Source organism: Aptenodytes forsteri, unplaced genomic scaffold, assembly GCF_000699145.1.
Source record: "Aptenodytes forsteri isolate BGI_AS27 unplaced genomic scaffold, ASM69914v1 Scaffold108, whole genome shotgun sequence".
In the NCBI taxonomy this organism is placed as follows: Eukaryota; Metazoa; Chordata; class Aves; order Sphenisciformes; family Spheniscidae; genus Aptenodytes; species Aptenodytes forsteri.
In genome coordinates, this window is record NW_008794448.1 from 4190478 (window position 1) to 4210732 (window position 20255).

The window sequence follows — 20255 nt, forward strand, 5'->3', positions numbered from 1 at the left end:
TAGGATTAGGGGCCAATCCTGCAATAGGATCCATACATATCAATTCTTCATATATTTTTTTCTGTTATATATTGCTTAACAGTAACTCAGAGTACAACAGCTCTGTCAGTGCTCCTGGGGTAGTTTTACTGTCCTCCCTTCCTCAGGTCCCACTTGAATATCTGCAGACATGTTAAGCCTCCCGTTTTTACTCTTCTAGGATGGATTTGTGCAACTTGCTGATTTCTGAGAACAGGACTTACACTCCTCAGTACCATTTGTGACTAAATTATTAAAATAGCTTGGAAACAACTTGTTCAAAACAGAAGACTATTAATTCATGCTTCAGCAGTACCAAACATAAAGATGAAGCATAAAACTAAGAAGAAAAAAGAAAAGCTGTCTATGCCGCTGTCATTATCTGTTTAGCGTGGACAGACATGTTTTGCAGTTGGTAGGAACAATGTGCATAGCTTTTGGTCTCCTGTGTCTGAGCTTGCTATTTTTTTCATTAAAACAATGGGCAGCATTTCTTAGGTTGTTCCTCTTTCAGACCACAACCCTTTTTAAGTAGCTTTAAAGCTTCAGGTTTCTTTTGCTCGTGAGGTTGGCCCTTGCTAGAGTGCCTCATTCTGAGCTGGAAGGAGTCGTTCATTCTTATCCTTACTTCATGGAAGGTTTGTATCAAAAAATGACTAAGTCTTCTCACTGTTTTACCTTTCTTTATACCTCAAAATATTAAGACATCTCTTCTTATTGCAACTCTAACTTCAAGCAGCAATACAAATAGAATGGGGGAAAAAAAAGAGCCACATATTAAATGCAAAAAAGCTTGTATAGATGGTACTCTCCCATTTAGTCGTAAATGTCAGCCTAAGCTGCCATCTGACATTGAAGATCCCGTCGTACATCTCTATCTGGGCCCTTTTTTGTTTTAATTACCTGGTTCATTCTTTATCAGAGACCCACTTGTGCTAGTTCAGAAGCACGCGGCGCAGTGGACAAGCTACGTGCACCACTGCAGCAGCACTGCCCAGCGTCCATGACTCTTCTGTTGGAGAGGATCAACAAAAGTGCACTCCTGTTCTGGACGTGAAGAGACTTCACTGTGCCTGGTGGAGGTGAGAAAGCTCTGAGACTTCCACAATTCCAAACGGACTGTCTTGTCCTGATGATTCATCCTGGACTCCTATTCCCTGGAGGTGTCACTTAGTTAAGAAATGAATCCTCGGTATCAGGTCTAATCAGTGAGGATACATTTAGTATAGAAATCTAAACTTCTTTGTATATGGAGTAAACTACAGTACGCTGAGGAAAACAGGATCGCTTTCTTGAGATCCGAGTGATGATAATAGAGGTGGCTTTTCTTTCAGAAAATAATGAGGTGACCAATATGAATCAGAAGTAAGCAATAACTAATGTTAGCACAATATATTGGGATTTTTTGTATCACTGTCATGAAAGATTTAGATGTTATCACCCATGAATGGTATATAGCCAGTTTATTCAAGTTGCTAATAATATGAGGCAGCACCTATGCAGCTTGCCTTGTTATAAAAAATCAGCCCATGTTTAAATGTCTGTGACGTTGCTGCCTCAGAACCTATTTTGGTTTTTGTGTTTTTTCCCCTTTTGCTTTTCTGCATTGATAACACTGTTTTTACACAAAGAGCTACACTGTATTGTTCTGTGGATTCCTGATACGGTTTTTTCCAGCTTGGACTTTCTCACAGGAGCTGTGAGACCTTAGGAGAGAATATTTGCACCAGGCAAGGAGCAACTCTTCAGAACTGAAATAAATAAATAGCTTTTGTGGTAGTTGCTGTATTTCCAGTGCATAAACCTCAAGAGCATTTGGGCCAATAAATCTGTGATCCAAATAGAGTCTCAGATGGAAAACATGACAGTGGCTGTTTTCTGGCATTAAAGAAAATAACCCAGAACTTCTATTTCGAAAGATTACATCTGCTGCGTACCTTTTTTGCATGCTTTTCAAAACATGAAAGATTTCAGTTGTTTAGCAAGCAGATTCTGATATACGCTGTGCTCTTTTTAATAGCCTTTTTCATTGTACGTTGCATGTGACGTATTTATATTCTATAACTCTATTTCAGTGGCATTGTGTGGATTAATATTTATTTAGATTGAGATTAAGCTGTTTTGAGTAATTAACATGAACAGGTTTCTCCTTAGCTATCAAAGACCCACACTTAGTTTTCATTAAGTGCAGAATCTACCTTTCGCGTCAGTGTGGGAAACTAGATGGGAGAAAACAGATTTCAGCAGCTCCTCGTCCAGCTCAAGATGTGTGCTGATACTGCTGATACCCAAATATTTAGGAGGCTCTCATTCTGCATTAAAGAAATAGTCATGTGTTGTGGCCCATGCATTTCCCTTTGTTCTCCCTCCCTTCAATCTGATGTCAGGATAGTATGAATGAAATTGTTAAGTACAAGTCGGGGGGCGGGGGGGAGAAGCTCTCATGGGCCAATTTTGCTCTTATGAGCTGTGTTAATCTTATGTTTTGGTATTGGGCAAATTTCTGATAATGTTCTCAAATGAGTTAGCATGCGGGAAGAAAATGGTGAGTAGATTTATGGTTTTGAAGAAGTAATTGTTTACTCCTCCAATTCCCCAAATCCTACAAAAAAATTAAATTGCCTGATAATGTGAAAGCTAACATTTATTAGATAGTTTGTGATTATTTGTGTGAGAAAAAAATTGAGTTTTACTCATGGAATGCATGCAAAAGACTAGAGTTTTTTTTTTCCTATATTCTATGTTTTGACAATAAACTCAGTCTTAAATATATGCGGATCTGGGCTAGCTAGCTTTTCTTTTGCTCAAAAGACTAGAGATTTTTTTTTTCCTATATTCTATGTTTTGACAATAAACTCAGTCTTAAATATATGCGGATCTGGGCTAGCTAGCTTTTAGGAAGTCTTTTATAACTCCTATGTATACTATTGTGTTGGTTTTTTCCTCACAGAAATACTCGTCTTGATTCCTGCACCCCATATTCAAATCTACTGCTGAGATCAACAAAAAAGAAATGATAAAATTTTTTCTTATGGTAAACAAACAAGGTCAAACAAGGCTCTCTAGGTATTACGAGCATGTAGAAATTAATAAACGGACAATGCTGGAAGCTGAAGTAATCAAAAACTGTCTCTCCCGTTCAAAGGATCAGGTAAGTTTTGTAGTTTTTCCCCTAGCCATTTTATTTTATCAACATCTTATATCTTTCATGTCGATAATTCTGAAAACACATCAGTTTCCATTGCAGGTCGTTACTTCATTTGTACCCATGAAGAAAAAGATTGTGTTTCTAGATGATGGGTTGAACTGTTGTTCTGCATTGAATAAATACGTTTTTCTGAGGCTTACAGTGATTTCGGAGTTTTGTGTATCACTGTCATGAAGATTCCTCCTGTTTGTTTGAAGAAGCTCAGAAGTACAGGAAGAATTTATTTTATCCTGTTATTGCTTGTCTGGTAGAGATTGATAGAGAGATATTACTGCTGCTTTGCCAGAAGGTAGTAGGGATAATACTGACAGCTCCAAGTTTAAATAAAAAACTTAGGAGAGAGGATTCCAAATAATGAAAATACTATCTAAAACACAGGGGGTTTTGGAAACACAAATTTTTAGGCCTCTGTATTAGGCATTTTTATTCAAAAAAAGTGTTCACGCTTTCTGCAAGAAAGTCAGAAAACTCGGAAGTTGGAAAATTTCTTAGATGAAAGTTGAGATTTTCATGGCTCACTTAATTGAGCCATTGGTTCTTTAAGAAAAGTACCAAACTTAGCAAAACTTTTGAGCACATCGACTTGCATTGGAGGAGAAATCTGTGACTTGGACTGAGTAGAGTTTTTTGGTTTCTGTTCTGAAGTCAGCTGCTTTATTTTTCATTACTTGTGTCCTCGAACAGTGGTCCTCATATTTCATTCTAGGAAACCTCATAGAAAGTACCTTAGTTCACAGAATTGACAGTGACCAAAGAAATTAACCTCCTCCACACTGCTTGCAAGAGCGTCTCCAAACAGAAACTTCACCAAAAGAGCTAACGGTATGCTGCCATTTCAAGGACTGAGCAAAATGATACTTAAGAAAAAGGAGGCGACTTGTAAAGCAGTGTATAACAGCACCATCTGCTGGCTTCTGTCTTATTGTGAAAGACATGGGAATTTCCCTTTGGGTCTGGAAATCTAATACTCTTAATTTTTTTATAAAAATATCGATCATTTTTTAAATGTGACAGTTACCTTGAGGTTGTCTCTTTTGGCAGTGCTTCCAAATGAAAATTTAGGGGAAGTATTGACTGCTTTAAAACCCCAAACAAGTCACTTCCGTTCTCTATGTTCCAGTTTTTCCATTTAAAAAGTGGTAGCATGTTTTCTGCCAGTAGATGAAAAGTTTTGTGGAGTAGTTATCCTACTAAATTTCTTTCAAGTCAAAACTGTTTGGTGGATCTTGGGAAATCCATTGTTCTTTGTGGGCCTTACGAACGTGAAAGCTTAGGCTCTTTGAGCACTCTGTGCTTAATACTGTTGTATGCTTAAATGGCAGCTACTACGTGTGACTCTTTTTTTCTTCTGCCTAGTGCTCTTTCATTGAGTATAAGGACTTTAAGCTGGTATACCGACAGTATGCAGCCCTTTTTGTAGTCGTTGGAATCAACGAGACAGAGGTAAGGAATTATATACACTCTTGACACGAGAGCTTGTAGTAGTCACGGGCAAGAGCTCAAGTCTTTTTCCAGCATGGAATTTTGCAATAGCAATTACAGAATTTCAAGGAGTCATTGCAAAAAGACGTTTTTATTTCTGTGAAATAAAAAGAGGTATAAAGAAAATGTATGTTTGACTTCATTCTATAGCAGTAGACTGAACTCTTATCATGAGGCAGTATTCATGAGCCTTATACTGATTCTGCTTTCTAAATTTATGTTTGATTAAACAAATTTATGTAGGGTGGGGTTTCTCAACAAATGTTAGCATTACAGCCAGATCAGCTGTCTCATCCGCGTTGACTTCCCCAACTGCTCACTGTTTTTAACCTCCTCGGCCAAAGAAAAAACTCCCATACTGTCAGCTACAAAGATGCCAATTTATTGTATTTTAAAAAAAAGGTATCTGACTGAAAATTGACAAGTACTGTTATTTCATCTGTTCAGGCAGAGCCTGCAAGGCTTTAGTGTTTACATTGATTCCCAGTTCTCAGAAATTAATTCAGTGCTTACTATTGGAGACTTTAATTGGGTGGTGTGGAAGGAAGATTACCACAGTGTCTTCAAGTCAGGGTTATAATGGCATGCAATTTTGGGCAAATCCTTTTGGCTTTGCTACACCACATAAAAATAGCCCGTCTATACTGCTGCACCATAGCCGGGCTCTGTGCTGCAGCTGGCCGGTGTGACTTCAGCATGGGTACGCATAGCCGAGTTAGCTGTACCTGTCTAGCTAACCTGGGTGATGGTGGAACAAAGGATGCAATCGGATGGCAGCAGCCTAGGCGAGACAAATCCATTGGGTCCTGCAGTGCTTACTTGTGTGGCTGGCCTGAAGCTTCTGCCCCTGAGCACTCCCCTGCTCTCGGTACCTCCACTGGGTAGCCACACCTCCTCTCGCTATGGTGGCCTGAGCTTGTGCGCTTTATTGTAGGTCTTATTATATTTTCTAGTTGCTTTTCATACACCGCAAATGGAAATAGCACAAAGAATACAATTACATTTTCTAGCTACTTATTTAATATTCATTTGTTTTTAATTTAATTTCAGAATGAGATGGCAGTATATGAACTAATTCATAATTTTGTGGAAGTTTTGGACAAATACTTCAGCAGAGTTGTGAGTGAAACATTGAATCTATTATGAAGTATTTCTCTTTCAAAGCTTTATTGAATATGGCATTTTGGGGAATAAATCAAAGGAGAAAATATTTTTTTTAATATTCATTTAGAATTTTAAATTCCACTGTAAAAAAAAAAGAGAAAAAAAAGAAAGGAAAAAAACCCAGTATTAGTTGATTTTTCAGAGAAGTAGATGTATTGGGTTATAAATCATCAGACAAGGAATACCACCAATATTTCTGTATATGTGGGTTATAAATCATCAGACAAGGAATACCAGAAATATTTCTGTTAGAAAAGCATGTTTTTATATGCTTATACTCAGGGGTTTCTTTGGGTCACCTACTCTTAAATTAGCCACTGGCGTTTTATACATTTTAAAGAAATAAAGAGGTTTTTCTTTACAGTTCTTTTTTGCAGTTCTTAGCATTACACCCCCCAAATGCACTTCATTCACGATAAAGATGGTGTAAGCATTAAGCAGGGCGCTGATATCACTCTTACTGAACAAGATCAGAGGGATGGAGCAAATGAAACTTCAAAAACCAGTCTGTACTTGTGCTCCCCATATTGTTGTCATGCAACAGTGGATATCTGATAAATCAGCTATTACACAGATAGTCATTTTGTTGAGGATTCAACATCAGACATGGCTCCAGTTAAAATGGCGCTACTCCTTTTGGTGGGAGATTTGTTTGTTTGTTTGTTTTTACAAAGTTTGAAAACGCAGCATTATAATCCTGGTTAGAACATGTGCTGTTTAGTATAGGATTTGTAATAATCTTCTTGTAAACAAATTCGCCTGAAATCATACTTGGGCACAACTTCAGTTTGTCTATGCTGAAATGCGTTGAATATCCCTCTCGGAAAAGAAGACTGGATAGAGTTTCCTCCGTCGTCCGTGCACTGGAGGGTATTACTTTGGTAATTATACATACAAGAGATCAGTATGCAGGGTCTGTAACTGGTTTCCCAGTATTAGTACCACAGCAGACATGGCAGAGCTCCCTCTGTGAATTCAAGGACATGCTTGACACGGTCATCTGCACCATTCACTATTCAGATGCCTGGCAAATGTTTTAGGCTATTATCTCAACTAACGTCACACCAGCCTGTTGAAGCTGCTGGTACAAAGTATATCCCTTTCTGACTGTACTAAGTTCAGAATTTGTCTCTTAAAATTGTTATGATTGCAGTCCCAACCTAAAGGAGTGATAACCAGCAATGGAATTTGATCCCGGCAGCACAGGAATGCACAATAAAATTTTGTCACGTGTTATTTATCTAATTGAGCTAATAGTTGCCAACCACTTCTCAACTTTTTTCTTCACTTGAGGCAGAGCAAAAACAGATGTAGTTCTTATACATATAAATGTAGTACATCTAATTCCTTGACCACACATATAACCCAACCACTGATAGTTGTTAGAAATTTGCTGAATTCATCATACCAGAGTTTTTTGTATTTTCCATAGCATTTAAGGTTTGAAACTAGGGGAACCAAAAAGGGGGGTGGTTAAAGAAATCTCATGCCGTTCTGTGGTTCTATTTTTAATAGCATATAACAACGATAAACAGCAGAGCACTGAAGAAGAGGGCTGTAATTCTAGCTGGGGTTTCTGGCAGAAACCACAGATCAGGAAAGTATAAGTCTGTACTACTATGGATTAATGTTTAGGATTTGCAGAATTTTAGCAGAATCCCAAATTATGATGGTGACAATGGAGACAAAACTCTGGGAAAGGAAAGAACATCTGTCCTGCTCTAGAAGGACATTTTGTCATTTATTATTTTAAGGCTTGTGAGCTTTAAACGTTCTCACATACTCTTTTTTTATCTAATGGAGTTTACAGAGCTTGAATTCAAATACCAGAACAAACATTAACAGAATTAGGGGGAAAGCTTTCGAAGTTGCTTGTGAGATGTAATTGTGAGTCCCCTTCACTTTTATAATGGCTACCCAGGGAAAACCCTGCATGCTGTTCGGAATACATACTCCACTGTTTTCAACTACTTTTTAATGCTGAGAAAACTCAAACCGATCAGGCTCTTAAAATACAATTTTTGTGATGCATAAAAAATTTCTAGCTGAAGAATGGCAGGGTCACTCAGCGGAGGCCTGTAGATTAGAACTAGTCCAGTTTAGAGCATCTTTAGACCATAGAAGTAGTAGCAATTTTACCAGTGGGAACTCTGCCTAAAACTCCAGGATTAGACAGTGAATTGAAACCTTGTTAGCAAACTAAATTCCCTCAGTAGCAGATAAAGATTCCCTCTTTCAGCAGAGACTGGGGAAGCTCCACCCTAACTGTGGAAGATCTTAACTGCTGAGGCTGTGATTAATTGTTTCTAAATTTAGACATTTAACCGAGGCACCTAAGTTAGAAGTTTGGTCATCCTAAGCTCCCATTACCGGCAGCGGTGACCGATGAGTATCTTGAGAAAGTGAGTCACGCCTCAAGTGTGCTGAGTCAACTGTTGAAGATACCCATCTCTTCTGTTGACTGCAGAGACCACAAGGGCTTCAAACTCAGGCATTTTGGTTAAATGAATAAAACTACTTGGGGTAAATCCAGGCCAAGACTAGAAAGGAAATTATGACTATGTGAAGAATTGTGTTGCTGGGGCTGGAGCAACAGTTAGAAGTGCTAAGGGTCCAAAGCTTGGAGTTACCTTCCCTCTCCTAATATATCCAGCCACAGCTGCCACAGCCATGGGTATGTACAATGTCTAGATTTTGCTGTTGAAATGATCTGCAGCAACACTTTTAACTATGTTTTGTTGAAATGATCTGCAGCAATATTTTTAACTGTGTTTTTATATGAATTGTAAACTTGGCATTAACATTCTGTTTTTGCAGAAGGAGGAAGAGAGAATATAGGGCTGGCGTTGCCACGATCAGAGATGCTGGTTTTCCACCCACTCATTCAGATGGCACTCTGTATATTCAAGTTGTTACTTGTGGGTAACCCTCAGTGGGTTTTTCTAAGTAAAAATTTCAGGACATTAGCTTTTGTTACAGAGGCAGGTAACACATAAAAGGCAAAACAGTGTTGCAGGAAAGAGCATGTAATTGTACAGTCCAGAACAGAAATCTGAATCGCCCTAAAATTTTGTATCTGTATTTTGAAGACTTTCTTTATCCTCTAAAGGGATATGTCTAATTTCTAATGACTATGAGATGAGAGATCAAACTGTAACTAATGGTTGTCTATTTCTTTACCTTGCAGAGTGAATTAGATGTATCCTTTTCAGTATCAGAAATCCATTTGTCTGTCTCTTTTTGGTGTACGTTCCAGTTCATACTGTCTTCATAACACTGTCAAACAGTCGAGACAATGCAGAGGTTTCACAAATTATGCACTTACAGTAAGTAGCACCATTTTGGCACCTTTCTGAAAGCACGGCTGATATTCATGAGGGTCACCTATTTAAATCCTCAGTCATTAAGATAAGCCTGGTACCATTTAAAGTAAGGCAGGGAGAGCTTGCTTAGAGAGAACTAAGTACCGTTAGCACCTAGACATGAAAAGTTATATTCATGGGGGAACTTTCAGGCTTAACTAATTATTACTTCAGGGTTTTACTTTTTTCTTTAAGTTTACAATGAAATAGATATTGAAATGACTGCAGTAATAACAACTGAATGTTACAGCTGTGTCTTGAGCCAAATAGCGGTAGCATCATTGTAAGATTAGGTTTGCGCTTTGATCTTACTTCATGAAAGTCTAGGTGAGTTTTACTTTCTACATCAATGGAAAGAGAGAAAGGCCTGGGAGGAGGAAATTTAGGAAACCAGGCATTGCCACAGTACCTGTTTCTTTTCCCTCCCGCCCCCTTAGACAGCTGTATTTTCATGTGTATGGATTTGCAGGGTATTAACTAAAATATAATTAAAAAATGAACTAAAACCAAATACAACAAATACTAAAATACAGTCCTGAATAATTAAACACAAATAGCAAGTAAATAAAATACAATACTGAATTCAAAGAAAATTAAACCAGGAAAATGTAGCACAAACAGTTATCTTCCTCCTCAGTTCTTCCAGTCCCACTGCCTGCTCACTCCACTCCAGCAATCCTTATGCCTATGTTTGTTGTTGGTTAAATGCAGATCTACTGGTAGAAAGCGGTTTCCATTATACACCTGAAATATAGTTGCCACCCTGGAATCAAATACTTTAAAGTAATTTAGTTTATTTACCTTATTTAAGAAATAGTATATATGAAGAACATAGAAAAATTCTGTAATTTTTCTTGTAATTGTTCTCACTTCTTTACTGAAAAAAAACCCAAAAGGAAATAATTAATTTCACTTTTGTAAATATTTTAATGCTTGCTACATGCTGGAACTCTGTCCATTTACTGAACTTAAATATATATGTATGTGTATATATACTGTCTGTATTTCCTTCCTGAAATTCACAAAATGCTGTGGTATTAATATAACACTCCTAAATTCACTTATATTATAAAAGAGCAATAATGAAATTTCAGCATGAAGAGACTCTGAAGATCTCTGAGCAATTGTATAACTACATTTTTTGTATTCAGTTATTATTGTTAAGGATTAGAACTGTGTGTACTTGTGCATGAGCTTTGCTGAATTAGAGACTAACCTGACCTATTCAGTAATTATACATAAAAATAGCCCATATGTTTCCATATGGTGTACTCTGAGTCTGCAATTAGCTGATTCTTTTTATCTTAGATTGCTTGCAGTACTGATGATTCTAAATTCTGCCTGCCTCTGGTCATTGTTTTCATACCAAGAGGAATTTCCTGTAGTTACACACTTACAGTTATCACCAGTAGCCCATTTAATAGCCGAGAAGGGCTTCTGCATACAGTGCTAGTCTGCATTGTTTAGAGAAGTTGCATTACACGCTCACACTAACATTTGCAATGGGTGCAATACAGTGTCTGAACGACTCCTGTAGAAATTCATCTTCTACATGGGTCTCGTCTGCATGAGGGTGTGAATATAAATATTTGGAAAATAGGAGTGTACGTTACTATCTTATTTGATAATACTGGAAATAATACTGGAAAAGCTCATGTCTGATATGTCTCTCCTCAACATGTATGACATGCATGATGTACATAATTTTTCCATTCAGAAATGCACTTTTATACATTATACATTTCAGGAACAATTTTAAAATAAAACATTTTACTTCTATAGATGTACAAAATAATTCTCCCATTTAGGAAAAAGAGCTTTTCATAAGTTGAGAGGATACGTAAAATAGTTGAAATAAAGTGAGATACCCTCAACATTAAATGTAAAGCAGAGGTGTAACGATGAAGAAGTGGGCTGTTCAGGATTGTATTTATTTTTGACAACAGCTTGAATAGCAGGCCCAGAAGAACAACATAAGATCTGGACTACAAGTGTCTCAGATGTTAATGCAGTGCAAGCAATAATCCATCAATATACTTTCATAGTGTGTAAGAGAATATCCCCACCTGGGATTAAACCATTTCCTTTGCCAAATAGCCTTAAGCTAACTCTTACATTCAGTACGGTTATCTTGGGTGCAAAATATCTGGTGGAGGAAGTACTGGCTCAAGGTCTGTAACTGCGAACACCAAGTAGTATTTACAGAATCTTTGTATACGGGGCATCTGGCAGGAGACTGTGACAACTTCCTGTCTCTGCGCTATTATTTTTGTGTGCAGATCCATAGGAAGTTTTTTGCAAAAGTGATAGTGGCTATTCTATATAGAAAGTAGTGTTTACTAACATGCAAAAAATAGTAGGAAATGACATGAAATCAAAAAACATGAAAAATAGATTATAATCATTGAAGGCTATTCACCCATGCACAGGGCAAACCCCAGTTAAATCTAAAGGCTGAGACCATCACGCAATTGGAATGTTCCTGGAGTCCATGCTAAGCCTGCAGCATGTGCACTGATTCTTAAAGCTTCCCCAGCCGCGGTGCATTACCCCAGCATTCCTGGCAACGCAGCTCCTGCTAATGCGGGACTCCAGCTTCCATTTAGGTCCAAACACCCAAATTCACCCAGGGCACCTGCATCCTGTCTTGCATCGTGGCCTGAAGGGCACCTTGGGCACAAGGCAGAGACTGGGTCCAGTCTGAATCCTGCCCAACAGGATTCATACATAATATTTATATGTATGTATGACATACATGGTGTGTATGATGCTAAACAATGCATGAACAATTGCAAAGTTCTCTCATGCATACTGCAAAAATGAACACCGATTAGCTACTAGCCAGTTAAGTAACTACTTTAACTCTAGAGTAGCCATAGTTTTTACAGAAGCTTTTATGTGTGAATTGTAAAGCATTTAGCTATTATATGATGTCCCCTTTCATTCTGAGAGTCGGTCACATACTTAAGGGTACCTATGACGGAATGACATAACATTTCTGAAGTTGTTTGGTTTGTTTTTAAAATATCTGTGAGTAGTGTTGTGGGCCAGTTGAATGAACTAGTACTGAAATTGTCCTAGGGGTGTTGCTTCCTGATGTGTTAACAGCACTAGATGAGCCTCACTTCTGTGTATGAAATAAGTGGGTGGGATTTTCTGTACCTCTAAAACTCCAGCCTGGATGGTGTAGGAGCTACTTTCTTGGTGTGATGATGGCAAAGAGACTATAAAAACGCAAGTGTTACCACAGCAGCTTTGTAGGGTACAATATGCTGGTAAGCATAAGAGTTTCTAAAATTACAAAAAGTTTACTTTTTTATTGCTTGAACTGGTGAAGCAAAGCTTACTTGAAGACACATTATTAACTTACAGAAGAAACAGATACTTACGTTCCCCTTGTGGGAGGGGAGGGGGAAGACAGGGTGCTCTAGGACCAAGCATTTAAAGAATGTTGTCTTGATCTAAAAAAACCATTACATTCCATTGCAACTAGCTGCTGCTGCTCCTAGGATAGATAAAAAGCTTTGATACAGGGAATGCTTCATGTGAATCAACTGTATTCTTCAGTCCCCCATGGAATAACACTTTAAGCATTTAAGTAGTAAGAAAATTGAGTGATGAATTTATTCTGAGAATTTATAAGGATACCCTTCAGTTTGTACTGTAAAAAAGTGGATGAAGTGGAAACCTGTAAGGATTAGCTTAAAACTGTTGTTCTAGAATATCACAGAACTCGAAGGCACCATTTGTCTCCTATTTAATGTCAGCATAGTCGTTTGAGAAAGAAAGGGTCAGAAAGCGTTAAATGGGTTTCAGTGCCTAAAATCTGCCTGCCGTTAGGTAGGCTAAAAGTTACTTAAAGGGAACGTTAGCAAAGATAAAGGCGGAATGTGTGACTCTAGATTGAAAAAAGAAGCAACTCCAACTAATCTTCAGCTAAAGATGAATGTCCAGGATGGAAATCAAAGTTTTGTAATGCTGTATATTCAGTAGCAAACCGTCTGCCCCGTAAGTCCCCGTGCTGTAATCTACAAAGCTTTTGTTCGTGCTCCTGGGTGTGTTACGTGATCACAAGGTGTTGGCTGCACTTTATAATCTCTTAAGCCTGTACACACCCTTAATTACTTGCCTGGGAAATCCTGAGATATCTTAAAATGTCTCTATATGAAGAAGTTATTTGTCACATGCAAGTCCTAAATGTGCCTTTTTCCTTTCCTTCCCCTCTCCCCCACCTAACCCTCTCCCCCACCTATTTGTCACACCTAAATGTGCCTTTTTCCTTTCCTTCCCCTCTCCCCCACCCCCCACCTTGCCTATATAAAGTTCTCTGGAAGAAGACACAAGACTGTGTCACGTTTACCTCCTCTTAGTATGTATGTATGTATGTGCCATAAAAACTCTTTGTGATCGTAGAAAGTACCATTAATGTCTTTCTTTAATGAGGGCAGCTCTGAAAGTTACCAAAAACCAGCATAACATTTAAATACCAATTGTAGTAGGTGCCATTTACTTCTACTGCTAGGTACGCAGCCACAACAGCACTGGCTGAAATCTGTAAACCAAAGACAGCGAGGGCTCACCTTTTGCGCCGTAAAAATTCTTTGTGATCGTAGAAAGTACCATTAATGTCTTTCTTTAATGAGGGCAGCTCTGAAAGTTACCAAAAACCAGCATAACATTTAAATACCAATTGTAGTAGGTGCCATTTACTTCTACTGCTAGGTACGCAGCCACAACAGCACTGGCTGAAATCTGTAAACCAAAGACAGCGAGGGCTCACCTTTTGCCTAGGCTGACAACTTGTTAAGAGTATTTCCTAGCTGGGTGCTCTGAAAACTTTTATTACAGACTTTTATCCACAGGTGCAGACATTAATACATGTTTTCTTCTGCATACTTGTTTAAAAATTCCTGTTAGCTTCTGCACAGATCTAGGGAAAGTCCCTTAACTCTCTTTTGTGGGCAGCCAGGATTCTTACTGGAAGCAGGACCTGAAATGACAGCTCTGGGTGGTGCACATGGTAGTGCGCACACCGAATATAGCTTTTTCCTGTTGCTCAAACTGGTTTGCTTTGCTGCTCTTCAGCTGGGTGTGGATCTATGACTTCAAGGCTTTAAACCCTGAAATTTGGGGTCACTTGCCAAACAAGTGACAGGTGGGAGGATGAGCCTTGCTGAGGATCAGAGATACATATCCCTCGCTGGGCAGGGCATTCAGACATGAATGGCTAGGCAGCGTGTGTATGACAAGATGTAACCGTAGAGGATAGTCATGAGACTTACAGGAAGGGGAAAAAAGCCACGGTTCCTCCCTGTGCAATCTGACTGTTTGCCAAGAACAGCATGGTAAAGGGAGGTGGGAAGGGAACTGAAAAAGGAAGCCGGGATGTTAGGTTGAGGGTAAAGAACGCTTTGGGACCTTCCGAAATCAAGATGATAGATCTTTCCAGAATGGTATTAGTATCCCCATTCAAACTGCAGGTGAAATCGCTGCTTCTGGAATGATGACTGTGAGATTAACAGGTTACTGCAGATGGACAGAAATCGTACCACTGTTTTCTGTAATGGAGTAGGCCAGTTTTGAAATAACCTGGAATGGCCCTGCAGGGGAATTGATGTCTCATTTAACCATACTGGGTTTGAGTGGAACAGCTGCAAGATGCTTATTGGTGTGGGTGCAGTTTTCCTTTCACATGGTATCAGCTCTTTAGGAAATGCAGCAGGGGAAAGAGCAGCGCTGTGTTTTAAATGTTTTCTTAAACAAGGTGATGCAGAAAAATAAAGTGGGAGTGGCAAGTTGCTGCATCATCCCTGATCCTGGTTGATCCAGTCTTCTGGGTTTTAGATCCTTGGGACTCTCAAAGGAAGAGGAAGGCTTGGAGAGACAGGAGCTCTCGCACTGCCGTGGAAACTGGAGCACTGTGAATCAGTGGTAGAGTGTAAAAATTAAAAGGCAGGAGGAGTTGGCTTTATCACTTGTTGAAACCTGAATGGAATGTTACCTAGCTTCCTCTTGCCCTATGTAGAGCAGTGCCAGAGGTGAACTAAGCAGCAGTAGAACTGTCTTCCTAAAAATTCTCGCATTACTGGAATAAAGAAATCCTAACTTCTCAGGTTAAAATATTTGTGTAAAGACTGATCTACTTGAAAAGTGTACCATAGGAAGAAATTTGTCTTGAGTCTTTAATCTGCCATGCAAAGTAAAACAACTACCTTTGTCTCTGGAACCACAGAAACTGAGACTGTTGAAGTTTTAAGGACAGTATTGCTCCTCAGTATTGAAAGGCACGAGTCTGATTTTTAGAAGCAATTTAGGCCTACAGTCAGAGTGGAGGAAGTCTAGTATTTGAAATACAACTTAGAATTAAATTAGGTGGTTATGTTTAGGCCAGCAAATTAGATGTTATCTGATAAACCATGGACATAGCCAAGATCCTGTTGTCAGCTGTAGTTTCTCTTCCTCACATACAAGTAACTAGTAGTGAAGTTATTGGGGGGCCTGAATTCTGCTGCTACACATACCTAGATATGCTGTGCTCTTGGTCAAGCAGAACACGGTTGTTGGAGCAGCGATACAATTGCTTACCCTTCGGCACAAATACACAGCAGCACTGAGTTCAGCCCAGAGCACTCACAGCAATTTGAAACGGCAGAGGAAGGTGACAGGCTGCTAGCTGTATTCTCGTCAACTGGAACATACGGGTTCATCCTACAATTCAGCCTGAGCAAGTTCAAGCTTCTACTTTTCATCTCTTAGAAGGGTGGTCACAGGCAAAGCTGACATGAGATACTCTGTGCCCTCTTCTTGCTTTAACGTATGCAGCAGAAGCAATCACCATGACAGGGACAAAAACAAGTTTCTCTCGTCTCTGGGCTAGACAGTCATACGCAAGAACTTTTACAGACAGCAGGAGAACCTGAAGTAGAAGGCAGCAGGTGCAGCTGCTACCAACTCAGCTAAGCTTGCCCACAGAGAAAGGCGGGTTTGGGACCCCCCCAGGCTGAGGACCAGCTCAGCCTCCGTCCTCTACAGGTTTCAGGCAGGCAGCAGCTCTACTGTGACATTTTAAAAGAAGAGACCAAGCCAGTCACCATTACCTGAAGTAATGACTTGGGCTTCTGAATCTAAAAGAAAGGATTACAGAAAAATCCCTCTCTGCATTCCTAAATACTGGCTTCAGCCCCCGTTCTCTAGAACCTTTGAATTGTTTGATGGGTCCGACTTTCACCACTCATTGCAGGGAAAATAAGGCACCTAACTCAGATTAAGGAATTCCCTTCTCAAAGCCAGGTGCTAAAAAACTAGGCACGGGGATGTTCAATGTTACTTAAATCCATTTCTTGAATTCAGACCTAAGACGGTTCACTTTCATGAGCTCACGTCATTGCAGCTCTGGTGGTTTAAGGTGTTGTCTCCCCGCCACTTGCATTTACCACCTAGGAGGAACAAATATATACAGATGTGTGGCTCCTCAGCTGTTGTCATGTACGGTTCAGTACTCCCACTGTTCCTGCTCTTCGGCAGAGCAACAGGGCAGACCGCTGTAGTTAGATACACTAGAACTCGTGAGACAGAGCAGTCCTCTTAAATGCCTGAGCCATGTTCAGAAAATGAGACTTGAGCTTTATTGTGCTGAGCAGAGGAAAAGGTTGATGCCTTCAAAAACCTGGCTCCTGCAACTCCACTGACTAGAATGGAAGTCCACTAACATAAATAGAAGGACTAGAGCAAAACCAGGCTGTCTTCCTGAGCTCAAACCATAGCATCAAAAATAGCATAATGGGCAGAGAAGGCACTCAAGAGACTCTCATCAAAGTTGGAAAAAAGTATTGCCGGATGTATTTAGAAGTTACTGTGAAGTGTCTTGCTAGCTCCACTGCAGTAGTCCTCAATACACAGGCAAGAACTAGGAGAAGCAAAATTAAGGCCAAGCTGATCTGTTGAGCACAGCGAAGAACACAGATAAAGAGCAGCAACGGGTGGAGAGCAAGGCAGACGAAGGGTCTCTCATCAAAGTTGGAAAAAAGTATTGCCGGATGTATTTAGAAGTTACTGTGAAGTGTCTTGCTAGCTCCACTGCAGTAGTCCTCAATACACAGGCAAGAACTAGGAGAAGCAAAATTAAGGCCAAGCTGATCTGTTGAGCACAGCGAAGAACACAGATAAAGAGCAGCAACGGGTGGAGAGCAAGGCAGACGAAGGGTTATTCACGCTACAGCACAGCACAGCGAAGAACACAGATAAAGAGCTCTCTCACGGGTGGAGAGCAAGGCAGACGAAGGGTTATTCACGCTTCTCTATGTACGTACGTGTCAGTTAGGGGTAACAGATGTACCCAGTGGGCTTTTTTGCTATGCCCATTTCCATTTCAGGTTCTGGTGATAAATGGCAACGTAAGAGTCTTTTTTCAGTAAGTAACCCTTTGCAGTTGTTCAGCGGATACACAAAACACTAAGGTATGCAGAAGAATGCCCGCCGCTTAAATACCGGAGTAAGGCCTGTCATCATTTTTTTTTTGAGACGGATGCTGTTAGATAATGTTAAGGAAAGACAGACATGGTTATGGACAAATTCCATGTTGTTTCAGATGTTTGTACTGTTGTTCCAACAGTACAAATTCATGTTGTGTCAGATTATTTTCCTTTAGGTGAACATTAAGAGATTATAAATATCTTTTAGAAAGCATTTAAAATATGAACCATTTATTTACTTTTGCTGCTCTTCTTTATGAGATTTATTACTAGATCAATGACTCAACTTTACGTATCAGCATATTCCTCTTAAGCTATTTTCAAGCAGATCAAATAGTGTTAGTAACTTCGGGCAAGGAAGATTTGAGAATCAGATTTTTTTAAGAATTTGACTGACAATTACTTTTCTAAGAAGAAACGCAGAATATCTGCGCACCTTCACATTCAAGGTTGTTATCCCCCGACAACATTTTATATTCAAGCAATACGTGGTGCTCAGGCAGACAGTAAAATTAACGACCTACACCTAAGCTCAAGTTTACCTTGCTTTTACTACTATGTGGTAATCTTCCAGGATGGGATACTGCTGGGGCTTCAATTTCTCTACTACAAACTTTTGACATCTCTGCGGGCAGAAAAGCGTCAGTTGAACCGTTTCCCCAGCTCTATTAAAATAAACAGCCAAATACACTAGAATTAATAAATACCTATTTTTGTAAACTTTGATCAAAGACTAAGGTGCCTAAGATTTTCTCTGAATTACCTCCATGTTGTTCAAAATGTACTTAACTTGAAATGTTTCTAGATCATGTTCAATTTGGACAGAGTGCACATCATTTTGGATGAAATGGTGCTAAATGGCTGCATCGTGGAAACAAACAGGAACAGAATTCTTGCCCCTCTGTTTGTGCTTGACAAAGTGGCAGAAAGCTAGGAAGACGCAAGACTGACTGCAGCATTTTACAGGAGATGGTGAAACCATCAAGGGCGTACCGACAGCACTTTTCCCATGTCGTAAGACTGACTCACACAATATTCAAATTGTTTGGAAAATAGTTCCTGTTTCTCCTCTACCCTCCGTACCTAATGGAAAGATACAGCTACACATAAAGTGGAACCTTCAATTTCAGATGCAGCTTTATTGACACAGCAGAAATCTTTCTAGAACAGTCAACATTTTTTAAAACTGACTGGAGATAAAGTAATGGAAACTTACATGTGACCATCTAGGTATCACTTGGAATTACGTAGCATTTTGCCAGACCCAAGAGAAGACGGAAAATATGGAAATACAAATGCAAACTGAGTTTCAATGCTTCCTTCAAGCACCAACTTGATTTTTTTCTTTTCACACAAATGTACTGTAAATTAAAGCTCTGTAACTTTTATGACCGCTTTTAAACTAGATTCAGCTTTCATCAAAAAGCTGGTTTCGCTCCGTTTTCCATGTAAGTCATGGTTACAAAAGCAATGTAAATAACAGAAGTATAGATTTACTTAGTATTCCTGTATACTCTAAGTTGTAACTAGAAGTATTTGGCACTTAAATATTACAACATTAATAAAAGATAATGAAAAGTTTGATCATCTTTTATCATGTTGGCTTCATGAATTGCACAAAATCTTTTCTATTTTGGCACACCAGTGTATTTTTTTTTTCTCTTGTATGTTCTATCCACGCATCACAATTAAAACGTTCACAAAAGATGAGTAACAAGAGATACGCAGGTTTCTCAGTACCAGCTAGGTACCAAATCAAATCTTCCCTCTGGAGTAGGAGGATGTAGCTAACTTGTGTTCACAGGCGTACAACGTGCCGATTCATACCTCCGTACTATGCTCTAAGTCACTGAAGAGTCAGCGACCTGAGCTTACGTTCACTTACCTTTCTAGAATTAAGGTGCCCGGCTCCTTCTTCATAACCTCCACACCAGCACTAGGCATAACTCGATACTGAAAGAGCATATACTGTGTGAGCTTTATGTGTGAACGCACGTAACAGTCGCATCTAAATTGCGCTTAGAAGCCAGGGTCTGAGGAGCAGAGAGTGAAGTGTTGTGTGGGAGAATTGTCCACGTAGCTTCAACGTAACAACACGTTCAGCAAAAGTCAACATTGGATCTGGAGCAGATACTTGAACACAAGGTTTATGCAACCGTTTTGCTGAAGCACAGTAGTCACAGGAGCTGGGGGTGGTGGAGGTTCCCCTTCAATTTTGCGTTGGAGAAAATCTCAAAGAAGATGCCTGCAAAGTCCTATGAATAATGCTATGAAATCTGGCATCAACCTGATGCATATGTATGAGGCAGAACCTTTCGGCAAGCCCTCCCTCAGCAGCGGTCCAAGCAAAGGTTGTTACCAAAGAGAACTGGCACAGAACAAAACTTACCACGCAGATTCAACTAAAATAGTAATTTTCCTTTTCTGGTATCAAGTACTTAAATATCTTTAAAGACATATTAGCATCTTGCTTATCTTACTGTAAGCCACTTTTTGCCAATAAATACCTCACCACATGCTGAAACCAAGACAGGCCCTCCATCTCAAGTG

The 20255-nt window shown here is 39.4% G+C and overlaps 1 protein-coding gene across 1 annotated transcript; it reads left to right on the forward strand.

Moving 5' to 3' along the window:
* The first annotated feature begins 943 nt into the window (after positions 1-943).
* On the forward strand, positions 944-19292 carry AP4S1 (adaptor related protein complex 4 sigma 1 subunit). Its single transcript, XM_009290368.2, has 6 exons — positions 944-1100; positions 2969-3169; positions 4583-4669; positions 5759-5827; positions 9060-9071; positions 18511-19292. The coding sequence occupies exons 2-6, from the start codon at positions 3032-3034 to the stop codon at positions 18637-18639; spliced, it is 435 nt and encodes a 144-aa protein (XP_009288643.1). The 5' UTR covers positions 944-1100; positions 2969-3031; the 3' UTR covers positions 18640-19292.
* The last annotated feature ends 963 nt before the right edge of the window (positions 19293-20255 follow it).

Excerpts from the sequence above, each read along its gene's own strand:
- AP4S1 (XM_009290368.2), top strand. The coding sequence starts at position 3,032 with ATGATAAAATTTTTTCTTATGGTAAACAAACAAGGTCAAACAAGGCTC. Across the intron at positions 3,170-4,582 it reads TCTCCCGTTCAAAGGATCAG|TGCTCTTTCATTGAGTATAA; the intron begins GTAAGTTTTGTA and ends TCTTCTGCCTAG. Across the intron at positions 4,670-5,758 it reads TTGGAATCAACGAGACAGAG|AATGAGATGGCAGTATATGA; the intron begins GTAAGGAATTAT and ends ATTTAATTTCAG.